General features: G+C 44.8%; 1 protein-coding gene across 6 annotated transcripts in view; it reads left to right on the forward strand.

Annotated features, from left to right (window-relative positions):
- Positions 1-313: 313 nt before the first annotated feature.
- The window catches only part of CLTA (clathrin light chain A), a 131,313-nt gene continuing 118,243 nt past the window's right edge, over positions 314-13,383 (forward strand). For 4 of the 6 annotated variants that reach the window (XR_012516634.1, XR_012516633.1, XM_003943779.4 and 1 more), the window contains exons 1-3: positions 314-680; positions 6,324-6,361; positions 7,781-7,898. Coding sequence is in view for 4 of the 6 variants with exons in the window: in XM_003943779.4 (XP_003943828.2) it covers positions 464-680; positions 6,324-6,361; positions 7,781-7,898 (373 nt within the window). In the remaining 2 variants the exon portion in view is untranslated. The remainder of the gene's footprint in view (positions 681-6,323; positions 6,362-7,780; positions 7,899-13,383) is intronic. The other 2 variants (XM_003943780.4, XM_003943778.4) reach the window with 2 other exon arrangements.

Consider the following 13,383-nt stretch of genomic DNA (forward strand, 5'->3'; position numbering starts at 1 on the left):
GCCTCTTCAGTAATCGGCCAATCGTCGTCGCCCTAACTTCACCTCTCCTCCCGGTGCAGCACTAGAGTCCCCTCAGGGGTGGCAGTGGGTCAGACCGGCTTCAGCAGGCCGGGAAGTACTGCCCTGTCAGGCTGCACTTCCGCCTCCTGGGGGTCCGCGCGGCTCACCTCGCTCACCTCTCGCGCTGCCCCAGTCACGAGTTTCCTTCGGGGGCCCGCCCCTCCACTTGCTGATTGGGTAGCTTCTCAGCCATTACAGTCCTCTGATTGGTTGTTTCCTTTTCGGCTCTCCAACACCGCTTAGGCCGACCGGATACGCGGGTAGGGCTTCCGCTTTCCCCTTCTCCCTCCTCCCGCTTGTCCTCCTCAGCCAGTCGGCACCACAGCGGCGGCTGCCGGGCGTGGTGTCGGTGGGTTGGTTGGTTTGTCTCACCGTTGGTGTCCGTGCCGTTGAATTGCCCGCCATGGCTGAGCTGGATCCGTTCGGCGCCCCTGCCGGCGCCCCTGGCGGTCCCGCGCTGGGGAACGGAGTGGCCGGCGCCGGCGAGGAAGACCCGGCCGCGGCCTTCTTGGCGCAGCAGGAGAGCGAGATTGCGGGCATCGAGAACGACGAGGCCTTCGCCATCCTGGACGGCGGCGCCCCCGGGCCCCAGCCGCACGGCGAGCCGCCGGGAGGTCCGGGTGAGAATGCGGGCGCGTTTGGGGCGAGAGGACTTGTCTGGAAACTCGGTCCAGAGTGGGTCCGAGAGCTTCTGTGTGACTCGTGTTCCTTACTGAATTAGGAGGTTACGGAGCGGTGCAAAGAGGAAACGAGACCCTGGCCCAGTCATGCAGACACCTAGGCTCGAGAAGCCTGTTCGCTTCTCAGTGTGTGAGTGCTTCTGCGCGCGGGTGGAGCGAGGAAGCAAGTATAGAGTGGCAGGCTCCGGAGCCGGAAGAAGCCCGTTCATTTCAGCAACTTTTCATTAAGCACTTGCTGTGCCTTTAGTCCGGTCTCTGAAGCAACCGCATTGGCGCAGTTTGTCCAGACCTCAGAGCAAGTCTTGAGCAGAGCACGGAACTCCAGTTATTAGAAAAGCAGGGTAGAAAAAAATAAGAATGGAAATACCGTTTTTGAGAGATACAAGCAAAAGTAGCATTGCAGTTCAACATTTAAGCTCTTCAGGTGTACAGAGTTTTGGATTACGAGGAGCGAGCATTGAGTAGGGAACTCAAGAAAGATGGTCTGGGTCTGGAGAAAGAACTCCGGCCAAGCGGGGAAGGAGTTTACTATCGTTGAGCGATTGATTTACACCCAGGACTTCCGGAGCTCTTCCGCTGGGAACTGCTTTGGCAGGTATTATTGTCCAGGCGGAACCCAAGATTAGCCTAAACCAATAAGGGAGGGATGAAGAGGTGAATAGAGAATGTTCTCAGGCAAATGCAAGTAAAAACCGGGCAGGTAGGATGATAGTTTGACCTTTGGATGCCTTACCTGTGTGTGACGCTTAGGATCATGAGTGGAAAAGTCCTATTTAATTACAGAGAAGTAGGAAATTTAGCCAGAAGAAATGAGATACGGCTTTTCATTCACTTAAAAAAATTCCCACTAAGGGAGAATAGGGCACTACTGGGGCACATAGGAGTAGAGTCTCTACTACCCCAAATTCAAACCTTAAGGGGCCAGGTGGGTAACAGACACAAGAGAAGCTGGCTTGACATGAGACAGTAGAAGTGTTGGAGACTGAGGCTTTGGTGCAGTAGAGTAGTGCTCTATGTAAAGGCATTTAGACCTAGCAGTCTCAAGTTACTGTATCAGCCAAGCAGAAACTTTTGAGGGATATGGGGGGGGCGATGCTGCTAGTTTGCAGCCTCTGAGTTTTTGACGGCACCATGTTGTTTCCTAAGTAAATCAGTCCCCCAATAAGAACTTAAAGGGAATATGTAATATGCCTGAATAGGCAACTTATAGCTAGTAGTTGAACTGAACTGGGCTGTGATTGCAAGATGAAGTTGGCCTTAAGTGATTAGGAGATATTTTTTAATTGGGTGGTCTTTAACATTTATCTGAGAATTTTAAAATTGACTTCTTAGATCCTCAGTGTACCTTCCTTATTTAGTACAAGAGAAGCTGAATCCTAGAGAAGTGACTTGCTTAAAAAAGCACGAGTTAATAGCTGAGCCCCAAGTCTACCCACTCTTAGAATGTACCACATTCTGGCCGGGCGTGGTGGCTCACGCCTGTAATCCCAGCACTTTGGGAGGCCGAGGCAGGTGGATCACGAGGTCAAGAGATCGAGACCATCCTGGTCAACATGGTGAAACCTTGTCTCTACTAAAAAAAAACACAAAAAATTAGCTGGGCATGGTGGCACGTGCCTGTAATCCCAGCTACTCAGGAGGCTGAGGCAGGAGAATTGCCTGAACCCAGGAGGCGGAGGTTGCGGTGAGCCGAGATCGCGCCATTGCACTCCAGCCTGGGTAACAAGAGCGAAACTCCGTCTCAAAAAAAAAAAAAAAAAAAAAAAAATGTACCACGTTTTGTTGCAGTGTTTAGTTGTTTCAGCAGGGGTGTGGTGTGGTAAGAGGCAGTTGTGGCTGTCCCACGTAGAACAGATTTGGAAGAAGCAGGACCTGAGAGCTATAGTTGGAAGATTGTCCTGATTCAAGGACAGTGTTACTGTTTTATCCCCACTACCTAGCAGTGTGTCTGGCATGTAGTAGATGCTCACATTTGACAAAGAAATGGGCAGAAATGTCAAATCCAATGGTCCTATGTAGAACTGACAGATCTTGGTGACGGGCAGTTAAGGAAAGTAAAAGGGAGAGAACAGCGTTGGATACTTAGGTCCTTTGTGCATTGAGGCTTCAGCAAAAGGAAGGAAAGAAATGGTTGCTGACTTAGTTCCTAGGAAGGACTTTCTCAGTGAACTAAGCATTTGTTGACTTAAAGCCAGATTCCTGACAGTGTAATTGAGGTTGGTAATATGCAGTGGTCAGCATTTCCTCTGGGGATTACAGAATTGGACACTTTTTCTCTCTTAGTTTTCGTTTTCCTTTTTTTTTTTAAGATATGCTCTAGTGGTTAAGTTTCTATGCTATCCTAAGCTGCTTGAGTGTGAGTTTAGCTTTGTAAAAGTTGTATAATATAATTTATAATGCTATGTGGCATCTTTAGGATTACATTAAAAAGTGTCTATAAAGTGCTTACCGTTATATAGTAAGTATCCAGTGAACTCCAGCTACTGTTAGTGAGAGAAAGGAGTTACAAGGCATTTAGGCTTTGAAGTGTACTGAGGAAATTGAGAGGTTTTAGGTGGGAGCTGCCTTTCTGATGTTATACAGAGATAAATAGACAGTCGCCTATAGCAGATTGATGAGAGGAAAATAAACCAGCCCTAGCCTTGTGGAAAACTCCCATGGAGGATGGGCACAGGCAAAAACCAGAGGGGTTAGGCCTGAGCTTTGGATGACTCCCTTGGTTGTTAAGAGATTCAGAGAAGAGACATAGGTTTAGAGGCAGGAAGTAACCAGCTGGACGAAGTTACCTGGGAGGGGGATATTGAGAAGAACAGGTGGTCATGAAGGAGGCAGCACAAGTGGAGCTGTTGAAAAGCTCAATCATGAGGGCTGAGTGGGGGAAGAGAAGAGGAGAGACAAGCCATACAGAGAGTATGGCAGTGAAGCACTATTATGATTTGTTTTCTTTTTTTTTTTGAGACGGAGTTTCGCTCTTGTTACCCAGGCTGGAGTGCAATGGCGCCATCTTGGCTCACCGCAACCTCCGCCTCCTGGGTTCAGGCAATTCTCCTGCCTCAGCCTCCTAAGTAGCTGGGATTACAGGCACGTGCCACCATGCCCAGCTAATTTTTTGTATTTTTAGTAGAGACAGGGTTTCACCATGTTGACCAGGATGGTCCTTGATCTCTTGATCTCGTGATCCACCCACCTCGGCCTCCCAAAGTGTTGGGATTACAGGCGTGAGCCACCTTGCCCAGCCCTCATTTTTGTTTTCGAGACAGAGTCTTGCTGTGTCGCCCAGGCTGGAGTACAGTGGCACTATCTCTGTTCACTGCAACCTCCACTTCTTGGGTTCAGGCAATCCTCCTGCCTCAGCCTGCTGAGTAGCTGGGATTTCAGGTGTGTGCCACCATGTTCAGCTAATTTTTGTATCTTTAATAGAGACAGGGTTTTACCATGTTGGCCAGGCTGGTCTTGAATTCCTGACGTCAAGTGATCTGCCTGCATTGGCCTCCCAAAATGTTAGGATTATAGGCGTGAGCCACTGCGCCCCACCTATTCATTTTGTTTTTGACAAATTATTTCTTGTAGGAGAAAAAAAGAGATGTAGGTGAATTAAAGGGAAACTTTTGGGAGAAGTAATTTTATTGGTAACAGTGGTGGAGGGACGTTTAGGGAAATCTCATGCGTGATAGTTAATTATACTGCACATTTGCTGTGTACCAGGTACACTTTCAGATCCTGGCAATAGCTCCATGGGTTAAGTGGTAGTGTAATATTTCAGATGAAAATGGATATCAGTGTGGAAGTTCAGCAGTGTCCCTAAGGTAGCAAGGTAATAAATGGCTCAACTGCAGCTTCAAACCTAGGTCTGCTTGACTTCAAATGTTTCTGGAATGTGGAAAGTTGAAGGTGGGTTTGGGACAGAGTATTTCACTTTTAAAAACTTAATGTGGCCCTTTTATTTTTTATTTTTTGGTGCCATGACTTGGATGCCTGACCCTTTTTCTGTCTGGAGTTCCTGAACGGCCCTAGAAAGGTTCCTTCTGAAGCGTCATGTGGCTTAGTTTGGTTGTCCTAGTAAGTCAAGATATCCTTTCTGCATGTTTCCACTGCAATAGAGGATCCCTTGACTTGAGCTAGTTGTTGATTCATGTAAGAATGTTAGTGCACTAATACAGTAACTAATAAAGAGGAAAGCAGATGGCAGTGTATCTGGAGGAGTCTTCAGACAGACAGCATGTGATTTCGAAGATGTGGGATGAGGATTGGTTCTTGTTTTTTGTATGGAGTAATGATCAAAGTCTTCTATTCCAGAGATATGGAGGTTGCAGTGAGCCAAGATCGCAGCACTGCATTCCAGCATGGGTGACAGAGAAAGACTCTGCATCAAAATAAATAAATAAAATACATATCCTGTGATCCAGCAATTCTTTTTTTATAATTTATTTTTTTGAGATGGAGTCACTCTGTGGCCCAGGCTGGAGTGCAGTGGCGCAATCTTCGCTCGCTACAACCTCTGCCTGCTGGGTTCAAGCTATTTTTCTGCTTCAGCCTCCTGAGTAGCTGGGATTACAGGCTCATGCCATCACCCCGGCTAATTTTTGTGTTTTTAGTAAACAGGGTTTCACCATGTTGGCCAGGCAGGTCTGGAACTCCTGACCTCAGGTGATCTGCCCACCTGAGCCTCCCAAAGAGCTGGGATTATAGGCATGAGCCACTGCGCCTGGCTGTAACCCAGCAATTCTAAACCAAGGAATTTATTACAGAGGTAATACCTACTTTAAGCTTTGTGCCACCTACCTATATAAATTTTTAAGCATTCTACAGAGTTCTGGAAATACGAAGTTTACCAAACTAATAAAAGTATGGGGGGAGCATATTCTGTTTCACCTCTGTAATAAATTCCTTGGTGTAGAGTTCCTGGGTTACGGCCAGGTGCAGTGGCTCATGCCTGTAATCCCAGCACTTTGGGAGGCCCAGGCAGGTGATTCATTTGAGTCCAGGGATTTGAGAGGAGCCTGGACCCCATGGCAAAACCCGCTCTCTAAAAAAATAAAAAAATGAGCCAGGCATGGTGGCACATGCCTGTAGTCCCAGCTCCTGGGAGGACTGAGGTGGGAGGATCGCTTGAGCCTAGGAGATTGAGACTACAGTAAGCCATGATCAGGCCGCTGTGCTCCAGCCTGGGTGACAGAGCAAGACTGTCTCAAAAATGAAGCTGCATGTTTCTGCTCACTATGGGGTGACTCCAGGCCATACTTTTTTTTTTTTTGACCCCTTCTGCAGAACTTTCATAGAGAAATACTGTTGTTCTCTGAGACCCTTCTGCCAGTCTTCCATTTGTTACCACTGTAAACTAGAAACCCGAATCTTAAAAGCTTTTGGACTTGGGAGCTTGAGGACAGATGTGTCCACGTTTGGTGAAATTTGTATATAAGCGCATCTTGGTTTTATTGTTTTGTTGTATATAGCACCTACCACAGGGACAGCATTTACTAGTTCAGGGTTCATACAGCTTATAATACTCTATTCTACTGTACAACCCTTTGGTCCAATGTTTGACCAGTCTTGATTGACAGACCAAAATCTTATGTCTTGCAGATGCTGTTGATGGAGTAATGAATGGCGAATACTACCAGGTACGGAGTACTCTGATTCTGTTCATTGATACTGATTGAGTCTTCCTTTCCCGGATTTTAATTGACTGACCTAGAAAGAAACCCCAGTCCTTTGACTTTCCTGGATGTGTTAGTGGCTGGTATGTTATCTGCCAAAGTGGAAGGGTTTAAAGAGAGGTAGCATTGATAAAAAGAGAACTGTTTTAAAATGTTATTTACCTGGCCCTTGTGTTATCACATTGTTTCTTAAGAAATCACCCTTTGCCGGGCGCAGTGGCTTACGCCTATAATCCCAGCACTTTGGGAGGCCAAGGCAGGTGAATCACAAGGTCAAGAGATCAAGACCATCCTGGCCAACATAGCGAAACCCCGTCTCCACTAAAATACAAAAATTAGCTGGGCATGGTGGCACGCACCTGTAGTCCCAGCTACTCAGGAGGCTGAGGCAGGAGAATTGCTCGAACCCGCAGGGCGGAGGTTGCAGTGAGCCTGGTGCTTGACGACAGAGTGAGACACTGTCTCAAAAAAAAAAAAAAAAAAAAAAAGAAATCACCCTTCAAATGACACTGTGTTAAGTGCAGTAAGTTAATACTAAGACTTTAAATAATCCTCCTTCCATCTTTGTTTATAGTCTGGTTAGGTAAACCTGCTGTTCAGTGAGTGGCATATGGAATAATTCTCTAAAGATTAACATTCGAGGTGTTTTTTTTTTTGAAACAGAGTCTCATTCTGTCGCCCAGGGTGTAGTGCAGTGGTGCGATCTCGTCCCACTGCAACCTCCACCTCCTGGGTTCAAGCGATTCTTCTGCCTCAGCCTCCCAAGTAGCTGGAATTACAGGTGCTGGCCAGCACACCTGGCTAATTTTTTGTATTTCTAGTAGAGACGGGGTTTCGCCATGTTGGTCAGGCTGGTCTTGAACTCCCAGACTCAAGGGATGCCCCTGCCTCCACCTCCCAAAGTGCTGGGATTATAGGCGCGAGCTACCATGCCTGGCCTATGTGGGTTTTTTTTGGTTTTTTTTTGGTTGGGGGGATGGAGTCTCATTCTGTCACCCAGACTGGAGTGCAGTGGTACAGTCTCGGCTCACTGCAACCTTTGCCTCCTGGGTTCAAGCAATTATCCTGCCTCAGCCTCCCGAGTAGCTAGGATTACAGGCATGTGCCACTCCTGCTCAGTTAATTTTTGTATTTTTAGTAGAGATGGGTTTCACTATGTTGGCCAGGCTGACCTCACATGATCCACCCACCCAGGCCTCCCAAAGTGTTGGAATTGCAGGAATGAGTCACTGTGCTCGACCTATGTTGTTGCTTGTAAGGTAGTTCTTTAACATTTTACAATAGCCACCATCGTTGTTAGAACCAAGGGTTCTAACTTGGATGAAATACATTTCAGGAAGGAATTCTTGGTACTAATAGAGCACAATTGTGTTTTGTGTTAAGGAAAGTAACGGTCCAACAGACAGTTATGCAGCTATTTCACAAGTGGATCGATTGCAGTCAGAGCCTGAAAGTATCCGTAAATGGAGAGAAGAGCAAACGGAACGCTTGGAAGCTCTTGGTAAGGAATCCCTTTCTGCCTTTGGGTGTCTATTTTTAGTGGAGTAGTTGACCTACACTCTACTTTTATCCCTTTTTAGCTTAAATTAGCCAGCATCCTTGTCTGGTCTTTGGGAAGATAACTTTCTCAGCCTGAAGGTTACAAGGCTACCTGCACAGAGATGCCCAATCACAGGCCATTCCGTGAGGAATAAGGTGGCCTGGAGAGCCCCAAGATCCTCTCACGGGAAGAGCATAGAGATGCTGTGACAAGAGCCCTGGACTTGGAGTAAAAGACTAGATTCCATCCTAAACTTACTAGCTGCGGTCGCTTGATTCTCAGACTTCTCAGTCTTGCTTGTGTCATTGTCTTTGAAGTAAAATGAGTGTTACTGACCTCAGGAGTAACCTCAGCTGGTGTTTATGGAGTGCTTTGTAAACTTGAAGGATTCAGGTTTCACACGTCCATGGACTTTTACGGTCCATTTTTCATTTGAAAGCTGAATGAATTTAAGGTAACAGGAAAATAAGGTATGTTAGGAAAAATGTACAATTTGTTTTTCCTACCTTAATAACTCTGTAAGGTAAGTTTTACAATTTTACAGGTGAAGAAAGTGGAGGAGAGGTAGAATAAGTATTTGGAATACTCAGCTAAGAAATGGTATGAGTCACAATTTTCAGCTGACATCTGCCTTGCTTCAGAGTCACTGCCCATCCCCATAAGCCACATTGCTTTGTAAACATTTAATGTGTATGGCCATCTAGTCTCACAGCCTGGCCTTTGATAAAGATTTGTGTACATGGAGTGTCACCTGTTGGTTTGTGATCAGGGGAGACTTGTGTCTATACATGGTGGATTGGAGAAATATGCAGAGTATGAAGATATAATCCACACTGTGGTCTTTTCTTTTTCTTTTTTTTTCTTTTTTTTTTTTTTTTTAAGATGGGGTTTCACCCTGTTGGTCAGGCTGGTTTTGAACTCCCGACCTCAGGTGATCCGCCCGCCTTGGCCTCCAAAGTGCTTGGATTACAGGCGTGAGCCACCACGCCCGGCCTGTTTTTTCTTTTTCTTTTTTTATCAGCTGATTTTAAGATTCATCTTTTCTCAACTTTACAGAAGAGGAAAATAAATGTATACATCCCCAGATTCAGTAAATAGTATTTCACCATATTGGGTTATCTTTACATAAATGATATATTCTGTACATACACACACTTACACAAATTGTTTTGGCTGACCTACTGTAAGATACAGACACCATATACTTCATGTCTAAATATTTCAATGTACACCTCCTAGAAGTAACGACATTCTCCTTTCTAACCACAGTGTCAGCAGTATTATCCCTCTTGAGAACTGTTGAACTAGTGAAAACATGAGTCCTTATTTTTCAGATGGGATAACTGACACCCAGAAATAGGAAGGGACATGACTCAGATGACACAGCCAATTAGTGCCAAATCGTTTATCTCTCTAGTCCTTTTATCTCTCTAGTCCAATTTAGGTGGCTTTCAGAACAAAGAGTACATTTAATATTTGAAACTTTATGGCCGGGCGCTGTGGCTCATGCCTGTAATCCCAGCACTTTGGGAGGCTGAGGCAGGCAGATCACGAGGTCAAGAGATCGAGACCATCCTGGCTAACATGGTGAAACCCCGTCTCTACTAAAAATACAAAAATTAGCTGGGCATGGTGGTGCGCGCCTGTAGTCCCAGCTACTCGGGAGGCTGAGACAGGCGAATTGCTTGAACCCGGGAGGTGGAGGTTGCAGTGAGCTGAGATTGCGCCACTGCACTCCAGCCTGGCGCCTGGCAATGGAGAGAGACTGTCTCAAAAAATATATATATTTGAACCTTTATAGCACCATTCAGTAGTAATTTTTGAGGTAGAAATATTCTGTATTTGTGTTGTCCAGTATGGTAGCCACTAACCACATGTAACTGTTAAGTACTTGAAATGTGGCTTCACATTTCAAGTGTGACTTAGGAACTGAATTTTAAATTTTCTTTAATTTTAATAAATGTACATTGAAGTAGCCACATGTAGCTAGTAGCTACCATATTGATATTGAACAGTGGAGCTGTAGGAAGATTCGACAGTGAAGCTGTAGGAAAATTCGTCCTAACAGCTTTGGTCCTTGCTCATTCTTTGTGTTTCTTGAGTAGGCTTAGAGGCAAGATTTAGCTGGTCTTTGTACCACTGGAGTATTTTTCATGTTATAGAACCCAACTTTATCTTTTCTGTTTCCCCAAGCTTTAGCAGTTTTTCTTCTCCATGGAGAGAGTATACTTTGGTGTCTGGAAAGAATTATTTTTTCAATTATGAAACTGGGTACTTGGGGAATACACTTATGAGCTGTTTTCTTAATTCAAAGTGCTTTTTTGAGGGAAGTAGAACATTTGGCCCTGCATTCCAATGGAATTGAATTTACTTGATTCATGAACAAGGTGTTCCTTCAGTTTCACCTTTTTTCCTTGCAAAAACTGTGAGAAAGCACATGATGCTAAAAATAAGAGAACGAGTGCCAGTGGTTTTCAGCCTAGCTGCTGGCTGCATTCTCAAGTCGTTTCCTTTTCTGTTACCAGTAATGAGGATGGCCAGAAAGGTGTTCTCTAACAGGACTCTTCCTCTTCATCCTATGAGGGGAAGAATTAGTATTGCAGTGGCACTAAAGCTGCAGAAGCCAGAAGGTTAATGTAAATGTACTGATTTATGCAGTAACCACAGTCTGTTCAGCAGGTCACCATTTTTATTTAATTTTTTAGAGATAAATTTTATATTTTAGTCCTAATGTATAATAAATGTTAAATGATCACTAAAATACATTGAAAGAAAATACTGTCCAATCAAAAGGTAATTATTTGGAAGTGATTTCACTACAATTGAAAAGGGGGCCTTACATTTTAAATTAGGTATTGCCACATGGCACTTCTAGCCCACAGCTTCTCATTGCAGCATAGCTTCTTCTATTCCACATACATACTTCATGCCATGGATAGACACATGTTAGAGGTTTACTGTAGAGGCTGGGCATGGTAGCTCATGTCTGTAATCCCAGTACTTTAGGAGACTGAGGTGAGAGGGTCACTTGAGCTCAGGAGTTGAGGACCAGCTGGGGCACCATAGTGAGACCCCATTTCTAAAAAATAGCTGGGGGTGGTGGTGCAAGCCTGTGGTCCCAGCTACTTAGGAGATTGAGGTGGGAGGATCACTTAGGCCTGGGAGATTGAGGCTGCAGTGAGCTGTGATAGCACCACCACACTACAGCCTGGGCTACAGAGTGAGAGCCTGTCTCAAACAAAACAAAAATATGTATATACTGTATATACTTTAGAGTCATCAGTAAAAAATCTGAGAAAATGATTCTTCTAAAGGATAGATCACCTTCTGACAAATTAGCAAGATGAGCATTCTTTCTAACCTCAAACTTGGGGGAGTTTCTAGCTGCTATTAGGCTTTTCCTTGGAGTTACACACAGTCTTTTGCTGGTTGTTACTATAAGACGTTTCTTGGAAAGGCCCTAAAAATTGTCTTCGTTTTTCATCCCTTCTAGTAGTTACTTGATGCCACTACTGCTTTCTACTCTCCTCAAAGACACTAATTACAGTTTGGGCTCTTGTGCTGTTCTTCTGAAACTGTTCAGATTGCTGGTGGCCACTTTCTAGTCACATCTTATGATTATTTCTAGGCTTGACTCCCTTTCTGTCCCTCACTTTGGAGGAAGCATAATGAGGTAAACAAAGTGCAAGCTTTAGAGCCAGATCTGGATTTGAATCTTGGATCTGTCACTTATAATAACCTTTAGGAAGTTCACTCAAACTTCCTGAGCTTTAGTTTTTTTCACTGCTGAAAATGGGATCAGAGTTTACCTTCTTGGGATTATTGTAAAGATCGAGTGAGATAGCTATAAAACCCCAGCCAGACAGACAGGATGTCTAGAAGAACTTGTTTAAAGTGAAGTATCAGGTTAACTCTAAGTGTCAGCTGCCTCAGTAGTTATGACATGTATTTCTTTTCTTTTTTTTTTTTCTTTTTTGAGGCAAGAGTCTTACTTTGTTGCCTAGGCTGAAGTGTAGTGGCACGATCTCAGCTCACTGCAACCTTTGCCTCCCAGGTTCAAGCAGTTCTCCTGTGTCAGCCTCCTGAGTAGCTAGGATTACAGGCATGTGCCACCACATCTAGCAAGTGTTTTGTATTTTTAGTAGAGACGGGGTTTCACCATGTTGACCAGGCTGGTCTTGAACTCATGACCTCAGATTATCCACCTGCCTCAGCCTCCCAAAGTGCTGGAATTATAGACATGAGCTACCATGACCAGCCAGCATGTGTTTCTTGAACTCCCACTGTGTACTGATGTATGTCTTTTTGAGACAGAGTTTCGCTCTTGTTGCCCAGGCTGGAGTGCAATGGTGTGATCTGGCCTCACCACAACCTCTGCCTCCTAGGTTCGAGTGATTCTTCTGTCCCAGCCTCTTGAGTAGCTGGGATTGCAGGTGTGTGCCACCACGCCTGGCTAATTTTTTGTATTTTTAGTAGAGATGGGGCTTCTCCATGTTGGCCAGGCTGGTCTCAAACTCCCAACCTCGGGTGATCCACCCACCTTGGCCTCCCAAAGTGCTGGGATTATAGATAGGCGTGAGCCACCGTGCCCAGCCATCTACTGATGGGTGCCTCTTCAGCTCAGTGTATTAGGGAAAACTATATTTAGTCCTCAGAAACTTCATGTTTTATGTTTGAGAATCCAATCTAGGCAAACCTGCTAGTTACGCATTTTCTTGCTGTTATTTCTAGAACCTTTTGGCTGTTAACAATTATCCCATACCTCTACCCTCTGCACTTCTCTCCAGTGGAGTTTCTTTTGTAGTTCTACCCTGCCTCTGCCACAAACGCACTCTGTAGACTAAGTAGGAGTAAATGCTTTGTGGTCCTCTCCAGTGCTAATATTCTGTGTTTTATCATTCTCTGGTTCCTCAGTCATCTCTGCTTTTGGTAATTGTCCTAAGAGCTCCCTACTTCACAAAAGTACTTCGACTATATTTAGTTACGAGAGTGCCATCTTGTGTTCCAAAAAACCATTGTCAAACTTGGAATATGGACTACTAGTTTGTGAGAAAAGTTAAAAGATTATCTAAGATGAATACCCTACTCTGAACTAATATTGGCAGCATTCATAAATAATCAGTTATGTTTTTTTCCCCATTGGTGCCCAGAGGCTTTTTTTCCTATTAATATTAAAAGTCAGTATTTCCACCTACACCCTTCTTTTTTCCTCTGCCAAAAACAAGACAAAACACAACTAATGACCCACTAAGATGTCAGTGGATGGGGTAAGACCAGGAATAGGATCCAGGAACAGGACTGTGGAAAAGATCAGGAAGGAATAGAAGCACTGAAATCAGAGTTGGTTGTGCAAATAGGAAAAATAGTTTATCTTCCCTCCCTACTCCTCTCCCCCAATGTGCACACAACTATGGACCGGCACCCGCCACAAATTCAGTAAGCCTCA

This window comes from Saimiri boliviensis, chromosome 2 (genome assembly GCF_048565385.1).
Source record: "Saimiri boliviensis isolate mSaiBol1 chromosome 2, mSaiBol1.pri, whole genome shotgun sequence".
In the NCBI taxonomy this organism is placed as follows: domain Eukaryota; kingdom Metazoa; phylum Chordata; class Mammalia; order Primates; family Cebidae; genus Saimiri; species Saimiri boliviensis.